General features: G+C 44.7%; 1 protein-coding gene across 3 annotated transcripts in view; it reads left to right on the top strand.

Moving 5' to 3' along the window:
* The window catches only part of Lhfpl3 (LHFPL tetraspan subfamily member 3), a 453,371-nt gene that overhangs the window by 401,715 nt on the left and 27,360 nt on the right, over positions 1–24,296 (top strand). The window contains exon 3 of one of the 3 annotated variants that reach the window (XM_055612636.1): positions 11,308–11,335. The exons of 1 other annotated variant lie outside the window; for it this stretch is intronic. In XM_055612636.1, coding sequence (XP_055468611.1) covers positions 11,308–11,324 — 17 coding nt within the window. In that variant the 3' untranslated portion in view covers positions 11,325–11,335. Of the gene's footprint in view, positions 1–11,307; positions 11,356–24,296 lie in introns of all 3 variants that reach the window. One more of the 3 variants, XM_055612634.1, reaches the window with a different exon arrangement.

The following is a 24,296-nucleotide window of genomic DNA, read 5'->3' as shown; positions in this document are numbered from 1 at the left end:
TGCTCTATCAGTAAAAAGGGTTCCTCTCTGGTTCTCTACACATTGCTTTAGGCAGTGTCTAAAGCTTGGGAGTCTATAGACATGAAGAGCATCAGCAACAAGATAGGCATAGACTAGCTATGATCCTGGAGTGGTACCCTACATTCACTCATTAGTTCATGCATTCAGGTCAATTCAGTAAATACTGAACACCTACTATGTGCTACACATAGTTCTAGAAAATGAGAAAGTAACGAACCAAATAAACAAAAATCTTGTTCTACTGACGTTTGTTGTATAATGAGGGAGACAGAAAATAAAAACAGTTAATTGGCAAAAATATCTCAGAAAATGAAAAGTTCTGGGTGGAGAGTTTAAAGCAGGTGACATGCTAGACAGAAACCAAATAACCGCCCTGGGTTACGTTCAAGGAAGGCATTTGAGGTGGCCTTCTTCATCTGAAATGTTGAGGAGCTGGCTTGACAACAGTCAGATGAAAGGAATTCCAGGTAGAGGGAAGTACAATAACCAATTGATCAACCAATTATAGATAAGAAGGAGGAATGGAGAAATGAGAGTTTGACTGAATACAGTGATGAGTAGATGAGAGAGGAGTATGGAATGCAGCCATGTCTCAAAGGATAGCAATTTACTCCAGGAAAAATAAAAATTGTACCAATTCTAATATTTGGGTTCTGAAATTCTAATATTTGTGTTTGGAAATAATCCCACAGTTCAACGATAGTAAGGTAAACAAACATCTCTCCCAGTATTTCATGGTGGTGAAGATTTCTGCTCTCTGAGGGAATGTTCAAGATGTCCATGATGAACATGAGGTGTGTAATCAGACTCTGACTTCAGCTCTTCAAAGAGTTAGTTGTGTTTAAAGATTGGGAAAGTACTTTGGCTCTGGCAGCCTACCCATCTCGGAAAGAAGGAGTATGAATATTATCCTGGATCGTTCTCAACCATCATACCTGGTTTACCATCACTCTGGTTTCTCCGTAATTCATGTTCATAGGATGGCAGGACTACAAACAGGGACATCTGGTCTACCCGATAGCTAATCAAACCATACAGGGATTAAATGTACACCTTTGGTTTCCTGTAACACCGCTTTGTTGCCAGTCAAATAAATCCTTGATGCAGTGAGGGGTAGGGATTGTTTTCAGTGTTGGGGATCACATTCAGGTTCTAAGTAAGTGACCTACACCCCAGCCCTAAATACTCTTCAGCTATCCTGCGTTTACTGTGCCTTTAATCCTCATTATAATACCATGTTTCCACCCCAGTTTAATATAAGAAACTGAACCTTACAAGTATTAAATAATTTGGCTGAGGACACACAGAAAAAAAAAAAAAAAACAGATTTAAACTGAGACCAACAGCAAAGCCCATGTAAGGATGTAAGGATTTGGATGTTACACTCTGAAACATGTGCCATAGTATTTGACAGATATTATTTGAAACTGAGCAAGTGAGACAGGGTCTCATTATGTAGCCCTGGCTGGCCTAGAATTCACCAGCTTATAGACCAGGTTAGCCTTGGACTAACAAAAATCCACCTGGCTCTGCTCTGCTTCCCAAGTGCCAAAATTAAAGGTCCCCACCACCATGCTCAGCTATGTGAGTAATATTTTTAATATACATAATCTTGCTATACAGCCCTAAATTCATAACCTCCTGCTTCAAAATCAGTGGTTGTTGAATAAATAACTGTTCATTCCTAACTTGCCTTCAGTACTTACCACTTTGCTTTGGAGAAGCCATGCAAGCTTACTAACTAGAAGTCTTACTCATTCTACCATCATGGTGTAGAACTGCTCTTAAAATCAACCCAAAACCGAAGTTTAACCTATATAATGTCTTAAGACTTAATCTACATAAACAGCCCTTGTCTGCCTGCAGACAAACAAGGAGAAGGAGAGATGACACATAGGCCCCGGGGAAGAAGACTTTTCAATCTACAGAAAAGCTCCTCATGCCACACCTTCATTCCCCAAGGAGTGTCAACCATATCTAGGTTGGAAAGGATATCTAGTTTGACAAAGTTCCAGGTATCCCAACCACAGACATACCTCTATTGAAAAGAACCTCTGCTCTAGGGTAAGTCAGTACTATCTTTTTATTTAAATAAAATAAATGCAGAAGATAATTATGTCAAGAACAATGCTGAGGATTCTGGTTATCTTTATGGCTGTATCAGCCCCCACAGCCTCTGCATTTTATGGGTTGGTTGTGACCAAAGCAGACTGTTCTTATTTCATTGTTCCTTTTTCAGAACTGAGTTTGTAGAATAGTATTGTTTAGGTTCTGATTCTATTATTAAAGTGCAATCAATGTCTTAGAGCAGCACTGCCTTGCAGAAAATGATGAAAATCTTCTGTATCTAGTCTGCCTAATATCATGCCCTCGGCACTCAATGACCCCTGAGAAAATGGCATGTGTCTAGAGAAACTTAGGAACCGAAGTTTAAATACACATGTGTGGCTAGTGCCTACACTATTGAAAAGTACACATGCAGAAGGACACCCTTTCATGCTTATAACCGAAATCGTATCTTCCATCCTCTTTTTTAAAATTGCTTTCAAAAAATAGCAACACTGCTATAACAGCCAAGAAGTTCTGACACACTTGTATTTCCACCAGGGGATGAATTCTGAAAGCAGAAGGGAATTCTGACCTGGGAGTAGATGAAAGCAGCTAAGCAGGGAAGGGACACTCCCTCAGGGAGCTCCCTGGCAAATTCCTAGTCAGCAGTGAGACACAGAACAGAGAGAAACTGTCAAGGAGAAAGAAGTATCCCCGCAGAGAAAAGTCTAAGTGTGTTTTTAGCCACCTGTCACCCCAGAGAGAGGAGAGGGTGGCAGAGTTAAATTGGTGCTGCTGTAAAACAGGGAAGTTAACTAACCTCTGAGCCCAGTGAGATGTTTCCCGTGCATTCTAAGTGACAGAACTTCATTCCCAAAACCCAGAGGGTGGTTCACGCCACCTCTCTGATAGACTCAAAGCCCAGTTTTCATTTCAAACACCCTAAGAGCAGATTTATGCTGCATTTTCACTGTCAGTTAAATGTTATGCAAATCATAAAGGAACTCAAGATTTGGAGTGAAATGGTGGCTACACATACAGGCCAACAAGATGGCTGAGCCTCACAACCTGGCTTCCGTCCCAAAGAGAGAAGCAACCCCTGCAAGATGTGCTCTGATCCTGACACACGTGTGTCATGGCACATGCACCCCAAGCATACTAATACGTGAATACTATATACATATACATTATATATCTAATTCTCATCTTCATTTAAAAACATCTCATACTCATCTATTTGATTATGTTTTTCCTCTAAGCTTTTTCTAGATTTATCTTACTTCACGTTTATGAGTGTTTTGTCTGCATGTACATCTATGTCCGTGCACCATGTCCGATACCTACAGAGTGAGAACCCCCCCCTGGAACCGGAGTTACAGATGCTCTTAACATCTTGTGGGTGCTAAGACTCCAACCCAGGGCCTCTGGAAGAGCAACAAGTGCTCTCAACCACTGTACTGTCTGCCCAGCCCATAAATGTAAATGTTTAACATGAGCCTTTAAATATACAGGAAGCAGGTTCCATTATTAAAAATGTGAGCTAAGCAAATTCATCCCCTATAAGAGGGGTATCAACTAAAAGAGTGGAGGTGGGAAAAGGTCACAGACAAGAGAAAACAACAGGAAGACATTCTAGCAAGGCTAGTGTACAGGATGTACTCTGGAGAGATCTTGGCTCAATAAGAATGTTTTTTTTTTTTGTTTGGCTTTACCCATTATAAGAATAAAATATAAGGGTTTTTTTTCCCCCAGTGAAAGTTCTCAGTTGAAATTCATGCTAAATTTCTAAAGTAAATGCTTTTCAAATACCAGTTGAAAAAAAAAAAAGTCATGAGAGAAACTCTAAAGGAGTCTGTATTTTGTTCAAGTTTCGAGTGTGGTGATCTCAATAAAGGGAACAGCACACATTTTACTTTATTTTACTGGAGGAGTTAAGTTTTCTAACTTTACTCTTGGCTTCCTTACAATGAAATGAAATGTCTATAAACTCCAGGGGCAAGCTGGGTGCATTACTCACGCTATGTAAGAAGAACACCTTCAATATAAGTATCTTAAACCCTCCAAAATCTGACACTTTTGAACATCAACTCATGAAAAGTGGAAATTTCCACACCCGACCTCATGAGATGAGTCACAGTCCAAACAGGCAAACTAAAAATATTGTGCCAAATTACCTTGGGTTATGTTTACATGAATTTTATGTTTAGAATCAGATTCTATGTCCAAAGTATCTTGTTATGTACATGGAAATATTTCAAAATACAAAAATACTAATCCCAAGCTTTTCTAATATGGATACCCAACTTAGTTACCTAATGTGCGTCATTGATTTAAATGTTCACTTACTGAAAAAGGGAGAATGTTGCAACAGGGAATCCTAGATCCTAAGTCGAGAATTCTGTCACTATCTCTGTCCCCAAAAGGGTGTGTCACTTGTCAGCTCAGAGTTTCTGTTTTCTACTCTATAAAATCAAGCATGCTGACTGAATAATTGATTACCAAGGTCATGTCAAACTCTAGGTAGGTTTCTTTGATTCCAGCATTAAATCATAACATTGCCCTGTATTTCCTCCCTGAGGGACCTCTCAACTGAAAATATGCTTCCTTGGGACTTTATCTCATGTCAGCTCTTTCCATGGCTCCCTTCCACCCATGAACACTGAAGGCTGGAAGGCAAGATATTTGAAGGAAGAAAATCAGTCAACAGCTAGCATTCCACCTGTTTTCTACTACCACCTGGGAAGTATAGAACCCAGAGCATACTGAAACTCACCCAGATACAAAAAAAATAAAAAACAAAAATACTCAAGGTATTTGGACAGTTAGTTTTTCTAAAGTTCCAAATACATGAGATGGCTGCTCACTCAAGCTCGTGTTAAATCAATGAAACATAACAACTGTCTTTTTAATGTCTTGAGTACTATAAGTGAAGCCATTTAATAAATAGAATTTCCACCCATTAATTGATCATAACAGTAAGAGTAATCATTATGTTTAGTGAATTCTTTGAATACAAAAAGACCTCCCTGTGAGATAATAACAAGGAAAACTCCCTTTGGTGGAGGTAATGCTATGCCTTTTATAAAAACAAACAGAAACCACCATTTCCCATCTTCCAGCCTATGAAAAGACAGGCAAAAGCTATGCACCATTGTTTTCGTCTTGGCTGGAATGTAGGAGTCTTTGAGTTCAGAAAGAAATGTCTATGTTTTATCTTACCAATTACATAAATAAAAGATCTCTTTTTCAGTAAGAATTCTCATAGGTACATAGTCTGAGAAATCACTTTCAAGACCCAGAGGGGCATAGGATTTTATTTTGAGAACCGACCACATAGTTAAGGCAGAACCTTCCTCAGTGGCCCTGGGAGTACAGCCAGAATAAGCTCGATCCTAGTCAACTTGCTTTCTCTGTCCCAGGAGCATGTGAAAGATGCTGTATTCTTGCTTGTGCCTTTCCCTGTGAATGTGCAGCAAAGGGATTTTTGTGGATGTTATTTATTAATAATAAACTACATACAGTAAGAACATTTATAAAACAATCGGGAAAGTCATGTGTAAATGTTGCATTCAAAATGTTTAGCCCATTTGCATTTGGCAACCTTGAAGAAAATACTGTCTATCCTACCTAGGTGAGTCTAAAGTTTTATACCGAAGTCATTCTCTGTCATATCTTGTATTTATCAACTTAAAAACATCTTTCTAGACCTTAAGACATTTTCTTAAGTCCTAAACAACGTAAGCCTAACTGTGAAAGTACAACTCTCTAGTCTTCAACCCCATCAGAGACTTGAGAAGGAATAAAATTATTACTTAAGTAGGAAGTGCAGGCAAGCAGCTTCCCAAACTAAAAGATGACAGAGACAGCCTACTGCCTGGTCAGTCACCCATTTTCTCTTTAAAGCTTTGGAGCATCATTTTCAGCTTTCTGGCTCAGTATATCTAGCAGACATAATTGTGAAGCAGAAAATATGAAGAACTAGCTGACCCTGTCATGGCAGAGCTCGGCAGTCAACTCAGCCTGCGTCCAAGTCTTGTCTCTACATACTGTCTGTAGAGAGAGCTGGGGCATTTTTGCCATTAATGAAGCTGTCTCCAAAAGGAGATTTTATGATGCTCATCATCTTCATTGAGGTAGGCTGCGGGTGTTGCCAGGATCTGACATGTCTCAAGTCAAAAAAAGCCTTAAATTAATAAAAATATCTTCAAATGTCATATTCTGTAGGTCTCTGTAGTTTTTTATGACCATCTACTTATCTATTCATATTTATGTAGTGTGTAATCATATCTATTTATCTACAGTAAATCTGAATAGGCAAACACTGCTTGTTTCTAGATATTTACTATCTGTTCAACCTAGGACGCATAGTTCTGTGATAAACTAGACTAGTATCTGACATGACCATGAGTGTGATTGATTAACTATTAACTTGTATAAGTTAATTATCCTCAACAGTTTGTAGTAGCAGCTTTTAACAAGATTGGAAGTAAACCTTACATTTGTAAATTAGTTGTATCGGTCTAACACCTCATACCAGAGTAGAAACATACATACATATGTGTATGAAAAATAACCTTAAATTTGAATCAATATAAAGTTATATATCCCTGTATCAAAAATCTTATTTCTGTAATATACAGAACTCTGTGCCAATGAACTAAAAAATACTTGAAATTTTTTTCACTCTACATGCTAATCCCAGCACCTCCCTCCTCTCCTCCCTGTCCCACTCTTCCACACTCTTTACCGTTTCCCTCCCCCTTCTTTTCAGAACTCACACCCCCATAACCAACCCACCCGAGAACATCAAGTCACACCAGGACCAAGTGAATTCTCCTCCACTGAGGCCAGACAAGGCAGCCCAGCTAGAAGAAAGTGATCCAAAAGCAGGTGCCAGAGTCCATGTCAGAGACAGCCCGCTTCATTTGAAGACCAAGCTGCCCATCAGTTCCATTTGGGTTGGGGGTCTCCATCCAGTCCATGCATGCTCTTTGGATGGTGCTTCATTCTCTGTAAGCCCCTTTGGGCCTAGGTTAGTTGCCTCTGTTCATCTTCTTGTGAAGTTCTTGTCCCCTCTGTGTCCTCCTGTCTTTCCCCCGACTCTTCAAGACTCCTTGAGCTCTGCCTAATGGCTATGGGTCTCAGTGTATGTTTTGATCTGCTGAGGAGCCACTCAGAGGACAGTTATACTAGGCTCCTGTCTGCAAGCACAGCCGAGCACCATTAATAGTGTCAGGGGTTGCAAATATAATCAACACAACATACAGCAAGCCTATAGCCAACATCAAATTTGCTGGAGAGAAACTTAAAGCAGTTCAACTAAAATCAGGGACAAGACAAGCTGCCCACTCTCTCCATATCATTCTATGCATAGTACTCGAAGTTCTAGCTAATGCAATAAGACAACGGAAGGAGATCAAGGAGATACAAGTTGAAAAGGAAGTCAAAGTATCCCTATTCACAGATGAGATAGAATATATGTGACCCCCAAGATGCTACCAGAGAACTCCTACAGCTGATAAACACCTCCAGCAAAGTCGCTGAATAAAAAATCAACTAAAAAAAAAATTCAGTAGCTCTCCTGTATACAAATGACAAACAGCCTGAGAAAGAAACTAAGAAAACAACACAATAGACACAAATAATATAAAGTATCTCGGTGTAACTCTAACCAAGCAAGTGAAAGACTTGTAAGGCAAGAATAGCAAAAGATTTTTAAAAGAAATTGTTGAAAGTAGAAGGAGGCCGACAATGACAGTGATTAAAGTCTTTTTTTTTTTTTAAGTAATAGTGGGGAGCAAATCCAGAACCTTCCATCTACTCTCTAAGCACTGGGCTACACCGCCAGCCCTCTCTGAAGTCTAACATATTGTGTATTATACATGGGTGTGTTGATGTGCCTTACACAGCTGTTCCTAAGCTCCTAGGAGTGTCCATTCCCACACGTGTCTTCCTGTGGACAGCCTCATCATTGTTATCTCTTCTCTGCCTCTTCTACGACTCTCCCTGACCTCCTTCTGGCTGCCTCGTTATTAGTGCAATTTGTGTAAAAGTGAAAGGAGCTTTGAAATAATTCCTGCAACAACTGATGCCCTAGTATAATTCAAAAACGTAGGAAATAAGGTGTCTCATAGGCCTGAAAAAGAATCACACTTGCTTGGTGAGAGCCTCATGTTCCTTCTCTGAGCCATCATTAGAACACAGGAAAACAATCTCACTGTTCCTGACAGCAGGGAAAGCAAGACTGGAGATGAGAAGGGCAAGTGGGCTTCATTCATCATCCAGCAAGGCAGCAGGACGGCTCCCTGCTCTGTCCCTCTTGCATTTTTTGATTTATTTTTTATTTTATACAATTTATTCACTTTGCATCCCAGCTGTGGCCCTCTCCCTCATCCCCTCCCAATGCCCCTCCACTGATAGGGGAGGTCCTCCTCCCCTTCCCTTTGACCCTAGCTGATCAGGGCTCATCAGGACTGGCTGCATTGTCCTCCTCTGTGGTCTGGTAAGGCTGCTCCCCCTCAGGGGGAGGTGATCAAAGAGCCAGCCACTGAGTTCATGTCAGAGACAGCTCTTGTTCCCATTACTAGGGAACACACTTGGACACTGAGCTGCCATAGGCTATATCTGAGCAGGAGTTCTAGGTTATCTCCATGCATGGTCCTTGGTTGGAGTATCAGTCTCAGAAAAGACCCCTATCCAAGATTGTTTGGTTCTTTTGCTCTCCTTGTGGAGCTCCTGTCCCCTTCAGGTCTTTCATCTCCCCCTTCTTTCATAACATTCCCTGCACTCTGCCCAAAGTTCGGCTATGTGTCTCAGCACCTGCTTTTATAGAATCTTTCAGAGGCCCCCTCTGGTAGACTCCTGTCCTGTTCCCTGTTTTTTCCCTCTTCCGATATCTATCCCATTTGCCTTTCTGAATGAGGATTGAGCATCTTACCCAGGGTCCTCCTTCTTGCTTAGTTTCTTTAGATGTACAGATTTTAGTATGATTATCCTATTCTCTATGTTCCCCAATTCTTATTCAGTCCAGGAGCCCAGTAAGAAAACAGTGCCACCCACAGTCTTCCCACCTCAGTTAATGTAATCACCACAGTCCCTGGAGAGACCCATCTCCCTTGTGATTCTGGGTTCTGTCCAGTTTAGTCAGTGCCTGGAGAGACTTCTGTCTTGCCTTGGGAATGGATTGCCATCCAGAACAGAGCTTGTGAGTGACTACAGCTGAACTCTTTAGTAATGTGTATCCCGTGCTCGTGCTTGATAATGATGCCAAGAGTTGTCTTCTGCATCAAAGCCTACAGACGTCCAGATGTGCCCCTGTGAGCTGAGGAGATCACTGACACCCCCACCTCCCGGCAGATATGCCTTCTTTGTACCATCCGCAAACAAAAGCATGCCGGCCTCTTATCATGATTTCTGCCAAAATCATGACCTTCTGCATTTGATGTGGAAGCCAAAGAGGGATGATGATGCAAGACAAAAACCCCAAAGTGCAATGGGCCAGGCTTTCTTCTAACGATTCCCTTTGAGATCGCCCATTTTCCCTCCTAACGATAATTTGGCTAATTGCTTAATAATTCTATTTAAATGTCACTGTTTCTGCAGACGTCCATTCATTAGACCCACTTTTTCAGGCTGAAAAAAGCCTTTGCTTCTCTGAGCATCCTCTGTCTCTTCCCATTCATGCTGCTGCCCGAGCAGCATCCTAATGACACAAAGAGAATCCCTTCGGAGAGGTGTGAGCAGCTCAGGGCGTCTGTCTCTTTGTGATCCGCAGCCCAAGTAATGTAATCCATGTCCTTGAAACAGAGCCTGTGGTTGGAAAAACTCACCACTGTGCCTTCGTAAGCCAGCTTCCATGCCGCACACACGAAGCCATGACTGCAGCCACCCAAGCTCCCTCCCACAGCGAGAGGCGTGCTGTACTTGACATAGTGAGAGGCCGCATGAGAAAGCAAAGTGCAGACAGGGGCCCACAACTGCCTGGCCGACCCTGGCTGTGGACTTCAGCTCCGGGTTACATTAAACTTAAAAAAAAAAAAAAAAAATCCATACTGAAGCCCTGCTCAAAGCAGTGGTCGGGAAGCACAGTGTAGCCACACAGACCCTGTACAGTGGGAGGATATGCCTTGCTTAAAGCTGGGCAAGACCACCATGTCTGGATCAGGGAGCAAGCTTGCTTCCTACAACGCAGCTTGCGCCTCACTTGTTCCGGCAAAGGGAAGTTATCCAGCCTACTAAACATAGTCTAGCCCGTTGTTCATCATTCTTCCCTTCTGCAGCCCACCAGCTGAAAATCTGCAGAGTTTCTTTTCATTTTATGTGAAGGACGGCTCTAGTGCCCAACTTTGAAAGCTCAGGTCTCTTTATCCAAATGTTCATCTACCACGAGTGAGCCAACACAAGAATTCCATACCTTCTTGTCTTCTTGGAAAGGTTAGAGGTATAGGCCTCTAAAGGCCTAGACCTTCTGTCTTGGAAATGTCCTTGGACCAGTGATGTGTAAAATAACCACAAGAGGATCAAGAAGAGGATGTCATGGAAAACTAGGGGGTTGAGCTTATGGCAACTCATTACTTTGAGATCCAAGGTGTGTGTGTGTGTGTGTGAGAGAGAGAGAGAGAGAGAGAGAGAGAGAGAGAGAGAGAGACCTAGCTTTGAAGGCATGGACATGGGCAAACGCACCAGTGGGAGGTGGAGAGAGTGGAACTCACTTAGAAAGTGAAGGACCCACTCTACGCCGGCACTTGTTCTGTGAGTTATGGGGGTCTATGTCTGTTTAGCCCCCGACAGACAGACAATGATAACCCAGAGAAATGATTCCACCCAAGCTCAGCCTGTGAATCAATTTGTTTGACTGGAGTTACTTGCACGGTATTGACTAGGACTGTCCCGGGTGCTTTACGTGTGTCCCTCACCAGCGTCCTCGCCACGTGCCCATGAGGTAAGTGCTACTCTTAGACCTATCTGCAGATAAGATGAGGGCACGAAAAGATGAGACCAACTGTCCAGGGTCACACAGCTAGCGAACTGCAGGGTCGAGGACTGAGCCCAACCAGCCAGGTTCTCTGGTTCTCGGGACTGTGCCTTCACTCCCTACACACCCCTCCCCGACACCATGTGCGCATGCACAGTACGAATGGAATTCTGGGTAGGAGTGTTGCCTCTAGGCTTTAAGAAGAGAGCGGCGAGCGTTGAATTTACCTTTAACTGTTCTGTTTTTCCCTCCCACACTCTCAGATGATGGAAATGCTTAAGGCAAACTAAGGTAGTGTCAGACCTCACCATGTAAGTGTGAGCATGGCTGCTTGTGGGTACAGCTACGTTTGTGCGCTTCTGCCTTCCGATCCCGCATGTTTGCACCGCTCTTCTCCGAATCCCGCTTCCAGCGCTTGGCACTTGGGCCGCATGAACTGTCTTTTTAAGAGTCTGTGTCTTTGCTCCTGATTTTATACTTGCGCCTCACCCACACACAAAGGCCAGCACAGGGTAAGAGCCAGAGAACACGCGACTGTCTGCCTGCTGTCTGCCCAGCGAGCCGGGAGTCCTGGGGAATGCAACGGGTGACTATTTCCGGGGCAATAAGCCGGGGGTTGTCAGCGTTGGGAATGCTAGCACTTGCGCATGCCTGACTGCAACAGACCACTCCAAGGCGGAGGGTTACACAGCTGCTCTACACAGGCCGTGACTTGCGCCCGGCACCGGACCTGTTTGGTGTTCTCTGGGGCCAGGGGTCTTAAATGGGCTACTGCTCTGTCTTTCTCCATGGAGTCCATCACGCCAGGTAACAGGAACTATGGAGAGGGATGGGAGTCCTCTCATTTACCTACTTTCTCTCTGCACATACGTATATGATGGACAAACGTGCCTGTACGGAGAATAAAACACATTATAAAAGAGAAAGGACGAAGGGCTCTAAGCTAGGTATGAGCGAAAGCAGGCCTTCATTGTAGACACACACATATACTCACTATTCATTTTGGTGTTCCTTGATTTTACACAACCCATATTTTCACTCTGAGGAAATTTAATATAGGGCAAATTGAATTTCCAGAGTAAGAAAATTGATGGAAGGAGATCTTTGTGCCTGAGAAGAGTATATGTGGAACACTTAGAATACAGTTTGGGGTTAGAGATACAGCCCTGTGCTGGTGTGCTTACCTGGCATGAGCCCTAGGTTCAATCCCAGGACCCCAAAGCAAAGAAAACATGATCCTGTCTCATTGTCCGCTCCCCACAACGAACCTACAGACCCTCACGTGTGCACACGTCAAGCCTGAGCTTGATGCTACCTCGTGTTCTCAGTTCCAGCGGAATGTTAGTACATGTTCAAGTTATCGAGTTATATATTCTGCATAACAAGAATTTAAAACTGAAGACACTCTCAGTGTTTGGCATCTGACCAAACACTGCCCAGTCTTTGGAACTCAAACCATGCAGTGTTGAGACCCCCAAGCCACCATTTGGACCTGCAGAGTGCCAGAAGTTATTAGGGATGAATCCTTTGGCTCCGAACCCCTTAATTCACAGACGATGGCTGAGACCTTCCGAGAGAAAATAGCTTGGAGTGGAGGCAGATTGGAACCCCCGCCATCTTTCCCCCAGGGCATCCTTCGGAGCAGGGGCAGGGCTCCCCTTTGGACAGAAAAATACGGAGAGCTCTTTAAAAATACAGTGAGTCTGAATCTCCAGACCCCAGGTCTTGCTCCTGGCTCTGACACCGGAGACACTGACAAGCTGAAGAAAGGTAATACGGCTTTCTGAACCATTTTCTCAGAACAGCTGCCTGAACGAAGTGCCCGGCCAAGTTTGTTCATTCATTGCTTAATTAACATCAGCTTGCTCATTGGGCCGGTTTGGGGTCAGCTTTCACCTGCATTTTCCACAGTAAGTTAGGGGAAGTTCAGTTAGGCCACACAAGCAGGGACCGTCCTGGGGGTTGGCGGGGTGGAAGAGCTGTATCTCTTACTAACTGAAGAAAAACAAGGCCAAAGAAGGAAGAGGTCTGAGTGAGAAATAAGGGAGGGGCCCGCTTTACCTGGTCCCATCAAACTCATAGAAACATGCCCGTCTCAAGTGTAGTCATCTGATTTCTGGAATCTGGACATATCAGGAAATGTACAGATCACCTGGTGTCTGTCTCCCAAGATACTGCTCCTTAACTGAGCCCTGGAGAGTGGTAGGAAGGGGTCACAGCCTCTCCTTTCCACTGCATCATTAAAGAGGCCAAGAACTCTTCGACAGAGAATGACCTGAAAGCCAAAAGGGCAGCCATAGAAACAGGCACGTGTCAGTGTCCAACTCAGTTCTGAGCTACCTGCCTTCATGCACACACAGACATAAAGATGCTGACTAAATTTGCGATGTCCTTCTCACGGTGCCCTCTCTTTCCATAGCCAATGCATGGCACCTTCTGGTGAACCTTTTTTGGGGCACAAAGAATCATCACTGATTTTAACAATTTGGACGGTTTCTAGGTTCTTCACTTAATTTATTTGTATTTCATGGACACAGGTGTTTTGCCTACATGTCTGTGGGAGGGTGTCAGATCCCCTGGAACTGGAGTTACGGACAGCCGGGAGCTGTCATATGGACGCAGGGAATTGAACCCGGATCCTGTGGCAAAGCGGCCCTTGCTCTTAACCACTGAGTCATTAATTTGGTGTATACATCTTAGGTTCAGATGCCAGTGGGCAAATAAAATACAAAAAGAAAAAAGAAAGAAAAGAAAAAGAAAAACTGTGGCCTAGGAAAACATTGCCAGGATGAATTTCAGCCCCAGAGTTTTGGTCAAGAAGAAGCATAGGAGTAATCCATCCGGCAGGAAGTGTGGAAGGGCTCTTAAAGCTGCATCTGACAGCGCTTCACTTAAGACTGACAGGTACAGCCTGTTATGTGGAGACCACAGCGACTAGAAATTGTGGACACGATCCACCAGCCTCTTCTTAGCTGCCATCAATACCCTAGTGTTACTGGCTTGGGACAGCTGTAACACTGTCTGAAAGGGAAAATGGCACCTTCAGAGAGCCACGCAAGGCTGCATTGGAAATGCGGGACAGGCAGACAAGTGGAGGTCAGCACTGCCATGTTCAATACTTCTTGTACCAGCGAGCTCCCTGATCAAATCAGCCAGCTAAGCCTTAGGCGGAGTGAAACCCACTCCCCTGCTCCCCGCCACCCTTGATCCAAACCCATCCTAAGCAGGGAAGGTCCAAGAAAATAGCTGTCCTATTGCGACCTCAAGTGGAGAAATTGAAAACTGCAGGTGAAGAAAGGGAAAGAAAAGAAATGGAGGAGAAAAGAGAGAGGGAGGAAAGATGAGCTCCTGTGAGAACCTACCAATGAGCCCCAGGCTCAGCCTGAAATTCTTCCTAGATGGAAAAAAGGTGGCTCTGTAGCTGAGCCCCCTGAAATATCAGCCAGGGCTTGGTGACCTCTCACCGTGTCCAGACATCGTTTCAGAAACGGAGTCTCAAAAGCTAGTCATGCCACAGGGAATCCTGCCTACTTAGCATTCACAGCTACTCCAGGATAGTTCTGGAATCTACTGGAAGGTTCTTGGTTCGTCCAGTCCTTTGTTTCTTTTTCCTAGAGGAGGCCTGAAAACAAACTGGGCCTCCAAAAGTCAAAAGAGGCAGCCCACAGAACGAGGGAGGAGGGTCAACACACCTGCCCACCTCATCCTAGAAAATCCTGCAGGCTGGCCCTGTGCCAGAGGGTCAGTGGCCCTCCCCTGCAGTCCCGGCTCTTGCCGGTCCACACAGAGGAAAGCAAGCCTGCCACCACCAGTACCTGTAGGCGCTGGTTCTGGGGGCTTACGCTGTGCCTGACAGACAGGAGACTGAATTGTTTTAATTGTTCTCGGAATGCAGCACCCACACAAGCAACAGTATCCCTCCAGAGGCTTGTTCAGAAGGTTAAATTCTTGAGCTCCAGACCTAGGAATTAAGCACGCGGGCAGTCAGTCCCAGATGCTGTCCTGGTGACAGTGTGAGGCCTCCTAGATTCTGAGAACCACCGCCACGTACTGATTTGCAAACGTCCCAGATAGAAGATGGCAACTCTCTGAACTAAACAGAGGGATGAAGCAGCTCTGCAGTGAGTACCTGCAAACTGGGGTTTGGGTTTTGTTTGGTTGTTTTTGGTTTTTGAGACAGGGTTTCTCTGTGCAGCCTTAGCCGTCCTAGACTCACTTTGTAGACCAGGTTGGCCTCGAACTCACAGAGATCCACCTTCCTCTGCTTCCCGAGTGCTGGGATTATAGGGGTATGTCACCCTGCCCGGCTCCGAAAACTGTTCTTAAATAGGTTTCTGATGTGATTCTAGTGAGGGGAACCAGAGAAACTTTGCTCTGGAGAAAGGAAGCCTTCTCCACAGTATTTAGCCTTTTTTCTGACGTTAGAAATAAACGTTATTCTCACTTCTTACCAGGCCTGGAAGAGTCTGAAAATGCCCCAGCTTCTCCGGCCTGTAGATGGGACTGGACCGTGCTGCCCCTGTAAGGAAAAGTCACAGTGAAGTGTGCCTCCCACGGGGGTGGGGTTCACTTCCGGGAGAGGGGCAAGACAAGGACGCGGGTGGGCAGGGAGTTCTGGGAAGGCCATCCGCTCTCACAGAGTCAGCGTCTCTGGAGGGATCCTGAGAACCATGTTAGGCTGGCATCTGGCCCCAGGCACAGCTGCTCTTTCTTCTTACTCTCCCCATGTCTACAGCAGGTGCTTTCCGGTAGGGTCCACAAGAAGGTCTTGTAATGCCACTAGGAAAAAACATTTTTAGGCTTTGAAGTTAAGCGCTGGGATGTAGCTCAGTTGGTGGAGTCCTTGTCTAACATGCGCGAAGCCCCAGGTTCAATGCACAGCACAGGATAATCCGAGCGTAGAGGTGCACACCTTTAATCCCAGCACTGGGGAGGTCAAGGCAGAAAGATCACAAGTTCAGGGTCATCCTCAGCTACAAAGCTAGTTAGAGGCCAACCTGGGCTGCATGATCAATGCTTTTTTAAAAAAGAGGGGAGGGGTTGGGGTGAATGCCCCCTGGGACTCCAGAAGAGACTCACCATCGTTCTTCAGTTCAGTGGGACGTCATCACCTAACCCCACCCTCACCCTAGTTCTCTTCAATCACCCACACTTACTCAGGAGGCCCTCAGAATGCCTGTGGTCACGGTTTCAAGCATGCAGCGGGAGCAGAGCCAGACTTGCTGTTGACACTTGCAGTGACTGGGCTCGTGAGCGACACCCACTGCATCGGGCAACAGCGCTGCAGAGATGCTGTGTGTGTGGACTGCAGCCTGAGACCAACCTGGGCGCCACCCACACCCAGCATGGACCCCAAGGAAAAGCTGGCTCCTCCCAACACTATCCTTCCCCCCTTCTCTCACTGCTTTCCTCTCTTCCCATCCTCTCCCTCTTTCTTCTCCTTGCTTCCACTTACCTGCTTTCCCACACTTCCCTCCATCCCCTCCCCCACCCCCCAGGAGAGGAACACTTCTTAATTAACTATAAATACAGAATTAAAAGGCAGAGATAAGGAAAGGGGGAACAAGAAAGGGAAAAAGCAGGGTTTAGAGAAGCTACAAATGTAGGATGGGAGATATTCATTTGTGGAAATGTATTCTTATTTTGTATCCAGAAAAGCACAGAAACTTTTACACACGCACACGCACACACACACCCCTGAGAGGTCAGCTCTATGCTGAAAATCATCAAGAAAGGTAGGAAGGAAGGAGGGAAGGAGCAAGGGAGGGAAGGCTTCCTGTCACTCTTGCTCCTCTTCTCACCTCCCCTTCTACTACAGAGCATCCTGCCTACTCTCCCACACTCTGAAACATCAGAACCTACCTGGGCTCCCTTCTCTGTGCCATCGCCACTCACTGCCCAGAGAGGGGTCTGGCAGACATGGCATATCACAATTGGATACACCTATCTGCAGCTCCTCAGGACAGGGCCGAGAGCACCGTGGCCATCCCTACCTACCAGGCACTGGCAGGGCTGAGTGTGTCTGCTGGACTGTGGCCAGGACGCCACAGCTCAGTGAGAAGCAAGTCCACTGCTTCCCTCTAGCCCAGAGGGAGTTTCTGACACCAGTAGGGAGGAGCCTTCCAAAACAGGGCACAGTGTGTTAGACCAATGGCTAACAGGAAGGTGACTTTGTAAAGCCAAAAGGCCTGACTGTTCTTGGGGGATCTCATCCTTCCTCCTGTCTCAAGGGCTGGGACTGCAGGAGGGTGCCACCACACCCATACAGATCATTTTTGTCTTGCCTAGTTGCCTACAGGAAAAAAGAAAAAGGAAAAGAAAAGGAGGAAAACTAGAAATGACAGAACAAAGAGAGACACCGCCACTTAGGAAAACTATAAAGGAAGAGAAATCATTCCTGCTATCACTCTTAACTCTTAGCTGAGATACACCTGCAAGAAAAAAAAAAAAACAGACAAATTAACAAACAAATCATGAACAAGCTTATTAACATTTACACCCGTGTCTATGGGGGAGCTACACAAAGACCTAGAAAATCTCCAAGAGGTCGTGATGAGTTCGGTCTTACTATTTTAAGCTGGAAGGGACCTCTGTAAAGAAACCTACCAAGACTTATGTGCTCGAGTCCGTGTTGTTAGTGTTTGGACATGCCCTTTCTTCCTGTGGCAGAAAGAGCTTCCTTTCATCCTCGTAAACAACACTTGCAAAAAGGCACCTCTACCCTCCATAGAGTTTCCTACACCTGAAGTGTCTTGAAATAATTAACTTAGAACCTCTCTTATGCCGAAGAGGTATAATTGGAATTGTAGACTCGACTCTTCTGTAACACCCTCCTCTTTCTCAGGGTGACCCAGCGCCTACGTGCAGACAGGAGAATACACATTTCCTCTCACAGTGAGGCCAATTCATCAATTATGAAAGACAGCACGGTTTTTTTGGGGGGAGGTGTTTATTTGGGGGTTGTTTTAGCTTTGGGGGGAGGTGGGGTTTTGTTATTTTGGTTGGTTGGTTACTTTTGGGGTTTTTGTTTTGTTTTGGGGGTTGTTTATTTGTCTGGTTGTTGTTTGTTGTTTTGTTTTGAGACAAGGTTTCTCTATAGCCCTGGCTGTCCTGGAACTTGCTAACAACACAGACTTTTATACTTAATACAAATTGTATATTTCCAGTATATTACAAATAATATAGTTCATCCATCACCCCCATGCCTGAAGTCTGGCACCTCACAAAACTATTAATAGTTCTAGATACTCATAGCTTGAAGGGGAAAAAAAGAATAAAATAAAATTAAGTGCAGAGAATATCATTTCTATTACATACTTAGCAAATAGTAAAACTGTGCAGGGCTTACATTCTAAACCAGTTTTGTTTTTTGTTTTTTGAAGAAAAAGTAAAGTGAATTAGCCCTTCTTTTCAGGTCAAGAAAACTTTATTTAAAGTGAGGCTCACTATGGTTTATCAATTCCTCTTAATTATTCTCCGCTGACTAATAATGCATCCACCCAAATACACCTTTCTCTGCACTCTCCTGAGCCTCGGTAAGCTCTTTAGACAGGCGTGGGAGGCTTAATGTATTTCCTATGAAATTGTACTATTCTCCTTGATCAGCTTATCCCAGCTTTGCAAATTGAAAAAGTTTTTCATCCCTGGCATCAACAGCCTAAATGGGTTCTGATTAATAATTGAATCTTAAGACCCTTTCAAGACAACATTTGCAAGGACAGCTTAGTGGGGAGGGAGAGTTGTACCACACAGCACATGTCATGATGGAACAGACTGATGACCTCAACTGGAGGTTAAATGCAGAGGCCAGATGCTGGGGGAGTTTAAATCCTTTAAAACTCTGTCATAAAAATGCACGAGAATGGCTCCCATGGAGATGGATGGGCCTCCCACTCGCTTCCTGGTAATTCAGGATCTAGATGCATCCTCCCTCTATTCGGTGCGTGACTGCAGGTCACATTCTTAATGGTCCACATTAAGCTCTCTTGGGTTTTGAATTATTTATGACAGTATTGTGGAATAGTTCTCCCTTTAATCCTGAAGCAGGGGCTACTGTCCTCCTGAAATGTCACACTGAGGAACAGGGGAGGCCCCAAGCTTTACCATTCCAAAACAACACTCCTTCTGGATGTTTTTCAAACTCACGTGCATCTAAGTAATTTGAGCTCTTCGCAGAACCCTCCAAGCGAGCCCATCCTGTATCACACCAGACTATCCCTGTGTTAGTTATAATTCTAGCATCCTTCTACCCATAGAAGGAAAAAGAAGTCGTCTTTGGATGAGTGACTGTCCGGCTTTTAGACAAGCCCTAGCGTTTCTCAGAAGGTATCTCTTGGCTTCCCTGAAGGGTGTAACCACAGCCCTCTAAGGAATGCAGTTAAGTGCTTGATGTCAGCAACCTGCCCAGGGCTACTGATTCTGACCCCCTTGAGAAACTTTGGAAGTAAACAGGAGGCTGTGAATTCAGCACAGTTTGGGGAGGCTGTGAATTCAGCACAATGTGAGAAACAACAAACCGCCAGACAGTTTCATTCATCTGGTGAGAATTGTGTTTGCAAAGAAAAATAAATCTAAGAATCTAAACATTCCGTTCATTACGTGTGTAGGATCTCTAAGTAATTTGTATGTCTCAAAAATCACTGGAAGGCAAAAGGTTTTCAGCGGATCTCTTTGTAGCCGTCAAGGATAGAGGACCCACTACAAACCCAGCACTGTGTAAGCCTCTAAGACTAAACTAGTCGCCATCCCTCTGTGCTCATTGGCTGCCCACATACTTGATGCACACTGGCCAATGGCCAACCTCGGACAGGGAAGAAGAGATTTGACAAGATTAAAGGCAGTGAGCCTGGAGAGATGCTCAGGGTTTCAAAGCATTAACTGTTCTTACAGAGGACCCATGTTCACACAGCAACACACAGCTTCTCCGGGGAAACCCATGCCCTCTTATAAGCGGGCACCAGGCATGCATATGGTACACAGATATATATTCCGGCAAAAACCCTCATGCACATGAAATAAAATAAATGTTTTTAAAGAAAAAGAATGGGGTCAGCTGGGAGCCTCCGAGGCTCTCTCGCATGATTGTGATTTTTCCCGTGTGCTAGGAAGTCTGCGTGTTCTCAGAGTAACATAGGAAGGAGCTACAGGCTCCTTGTTCCCATCTCACAGATGCCCAAAGCTCACCACAGCTCAGTTTCAACTAATAAGCAGTGGGAAGCAGGAGAGGCGGGCGGTGGGGCGGTTCTAGCAGTCTGCTTGCAGCGCGCAGACTCAGTGCCCCTGACTCCCGACTTCACGGGCTCCCTTCCCCAGCCATCAGCTGTAGGACATGATGCTCCCGCAAGCAACCGCTGATTGTCCTCATGTGGCCTCCAGACTTCTAGTCAACGGCAAGTCACGCTGCCTTGAATCCATGAGGTGAGCCGTATATGCCAAGCCTGGCCACGCCCTGGGGACACAAGATGAAGAAACTTATTTCTCAAGCGGCCCCAGAATCTCACAAAGATATTCAGTCACATGGGGTCCTGAGGTAGACCTCCGTACTGCAACCTCCTCACTAGGCCTGAGGCAGTTTAAATACCAGCCTGCCTTCCTAAAACACTCCCAGGAACACTTTAAAAAAAAAAAAAAAAAAACCTACTACTCCCCTGTGATGTCAGAATAATTCTGCCAGTTTGCTCTCACACAAGCAAAATCTCTCCTGGGTCAAGGAATTTCAGAACTGAATCTCCTCTGTCATGAAATCCGGAGGACAGTAACTTCTTAAGCACCTTTCAGTGTACTCCGTCTTTTTCCTCGTCTCTGGATGTTAGAAAATTTTAGAAAGCTCCCCAAAACTGGTGCCCTCAACATAATCCCTGGTGAACAGGGAGGGAAATCATGTGGAAGAACAGCAGGAGTTGGCTAGCTGAAAATCGTGCAAGGCAGGAGCCAGACGCATGATCACTACACAGCTGCTTCTCGGCCTAAAATAAAGTTGGTAGATTCTAGCCTCGTCCAAGGCTATGTCCTTGATGACGGATGAATCCATACCGGCATGCCTCACCATTAACGTGAATGCTAATTAAGATCCTCAAAGACCCGTTAGAGCTGTCCTGAGGAAGACTTCTTGCAGCCCAAACCACCCAGAAAGGCTTTTCCCCATCACCACTGAATCCAGGACTGCCAAGGGATTCCCAGCAATGGCATGGCTCCCTACCCCCGACCGAGGGCCCGTTTCCAGGCTGCAGGATCTGCAGCAAGCTTAGCAAACAGATTTGTACACCTCCCACCCTTCATGCCTTGATCCTCATGAACAAAACTTCCTCAAACATCATGCTGGGCATGCACTCGGCCAGCACCCCAAACTGTGTTGCCCGTCTTGAAAGCCCTCAATCCAGGACCACCACCAACAGCCCATTCCTGTGCAGCAGAGTGTTGCTGGGTATCGGCTCTCTGCAAAGACGCCTCTGCTCCGCTTTCATACTTAGCCTCAACTGGCCCTACCTGCCAGCTGACAGGAAGTTCATTCATTCCTCCTGGGCACCTCCCCGACGACTTCCAGAAATGACTCCAAACCTCCTCTCTTCCCAAACCTGCATGCAACAGACTTTCTCCTTCTGGTAAAACTTAACCAGTAAAATTTCTCCAAATTCCCTTTACTGCTTGCTTTCCTTCCTTCTTTCCTTCTTTCTTTCTTTCTTTCTTTCTTTCTTTCTTTCTTTTTTTCTTTCTTTCTTCATTCTTACTTCTCTATCACTTGATCTCTCTTCTGGTTTCTACCCTAAATCCTGCATTTCGTCCTGAGTTCTGAAGCAGATTCCTACAGGGATGGCACTCAGCCAAATATGGTGGTACTCACCAGCAACCCCAGTAATTGGAAGGCAGAAGACTGCCTTGAACTCAAGATGGTTTGGGATACATAATGAGTCCTAAGCCAGTTGGGGCCACAGAGTGAACCCAGGTCTTTTTTTTTTTAATCTGTTTTCTATACTTGCACATTGCCTATTTGTTGTTTTGAGGAAAAAAAAAATACTTCTTACATTTAAAATATATATATAATCCGGGATTTGTGGTGCATTTATGTAGTCCTAGGACTTGGGATGTTGCAGTAGGAAGATTGTGAGTTCAAGGACATCCTCAGCCACTTAGTGAGTTTGAGGCGACCCCAGGCTTTAAGACTTGGTTTTATATACTCCCAACTTACCCTCCCAGAAAGTATAGATAGAGGGGAAGGTGGAAGACCACACAAGACTTCTAGGGCAGTGAAACCACTTCGTGTATATGAGGGTAGAAAAACACGGTTGTAAGAATCCGAGCTCTTATTACAGGGTGCTGAGCGTGAGCCCTGACGTAACCTACAGCTTCAGCATTCGTCACAAACTTGCTGGCCAGCGGATTCTGACAGTGGAAGAAGGCATACGTGTGCGGGAACAGGGAAGCTGTGCCATCTCTCCATGCCTTCTGCTTAATTTTTTGCTGTGCACCTGAAGCTGCTTTAGGAAGAAAGTTTAAGGTACAAATAAGGATGTAGTGGGCACTCATCATGTAGCTTGAGGGAGAAGCCATTACCAATATCCTCTAGCTGGGCCAGGATCTAGTTTTGCTCCTAATCCTTCCACCACAGCCACCATACAGACATGCACACATGATGGCCTTCTTTCTCATGTCTTCTTTGTATCCTTATTAGCCCCTCCAGGAAGCCATCTTTTCTCATGGCCCTGAGCTCTCCTCACTCCACCCTACATCTCATTCCCTCTCTGCTGCCTTCTTGGTAGAGACAGGAGCTTACCAAATTCAGAAGGACAGGGCTGTCTGGAGGACTACTGAATAGCTGCGTAACTGAATATGGGTTTTTTAATTGGACAAGGTGAGTCCAATAGAATGAAATTTTACAAAAAAGAAAAAAAATCAATGTAAGAACCCAACCATGGCTCTGAATTCCCAAACAAGTGCTTAGAGGGGTCATATGTTATGAGTTTCACAGAGAAAAGCCCCAAAAGAATGAATTAAATGCCAAGGTCATTGTACCAATACATGAAAAAGCTAATCAGGGCTGGAGAGATGACTCAGCCAATAATGACATTTTCCACCAAGCCTGAGGATCTGAGTTTGGGTCCTAGGACCTGTATGGTGGAAGGAGAGAACCAAATACTAAGAGTTTTGCTCTGACCTCCACATGACATGCACACAATGACAAGTACACACACACACAGAGAATGAGGGAGGGGGGAGACAGAGAGGGAGAGACCTTAAGAAAATTAAATCCCAGGCTGTGAAAAGTGAAATTTCTGGAGCAAGGAAACAAATGTCCTTGCCTGATAGCATTCGACTTGGGACTGTGGTTCAGGCTTCAGGTCTGGATATGATATTCAGAGATTTGCTAGGTACAAGTGGGACCATAAAAGTAACCAAAACAGGTCCATGGCCATGTCTAAAGAGCTACTGAGAAGCAGCACTTTCTCCGTACTAGTGGCAGGTTGCAATGCGCACAATTCGGATCCAGCGTGGATCAACAAGCCCTCTGAGCTGTGGAGCATGAAATGGACCATTTCGGGGAGCAACCATATCAGAGGGTGTAAAAATGGAAATTCCAGTTCTTCCCTTCAAATCTGCCATTGATGTCTATGCCCATGAACACATGTCCAGACAGGAATTCATCATGCCACACATCAAAAACCGAAAAAGCCAGTGTTCGTGACACAGGGAAAAATGTCCACAAACTTAAGGAAATGTTTAAGATCAAACAACTTAGAAATAGAGGAGAATTCCCTTGATCCATTTTAAGGAAGTAATTAAAAATTTTGGCAGAAATACATGAAAAAAATGCAAATGTAAAAATTAAAAGAGTCTGTCTTACCCTTGTCAGGGTGGCTATTAACACAGAAACAGATGACAAAAAATGGTACTGAAGATGTAAAAGGAAGGAAGAAAAGAAAGCTATAGATATCAGTGATAGAATTATAATTATAATTATAATACAGTACAGCCATTGTGTAAATCAGTATGGAGATTCCCCAAAAACTAAAGGTAGAGTTATCACATGATCTACCCATTCCTAGAAATTCCTAGAAATTCCTAGAAAACCATTCCTAGAAATATACCAAAGAAATCAAAGTCAGCACACAACAAATACCTGACTATCAATGTTTATTGCAACGCTAATCATAATAGGCAAGTTATGGAATCAGCTAAGTACTATCAACAGGTAAACAGACAAAGTAGGAGTGTGTGTGTGTGTGTGTGTGTGTGTGTGTGTGTGTGTGTGTGTGTG

The sequence above is a fragment of the Psammomys obesus genome, unplaced genomic scaffold (genome assembly GCF_907164565.1).
Source record: "Psammomys obesus unplaced genomic scaffold, mPsaObe1.curated_primary_1811, whole genome shotgun sequence".
NCBI lineage: Eukaryota > Metazoa > Chordata > Mammalia > Rodentia > Muridae > Psammomys > Psammomys obesus.
Note: the sequence above shows the minus strand (reverse complement) of the source record. Positions and strands in the feature narration are given on the sequence as shown.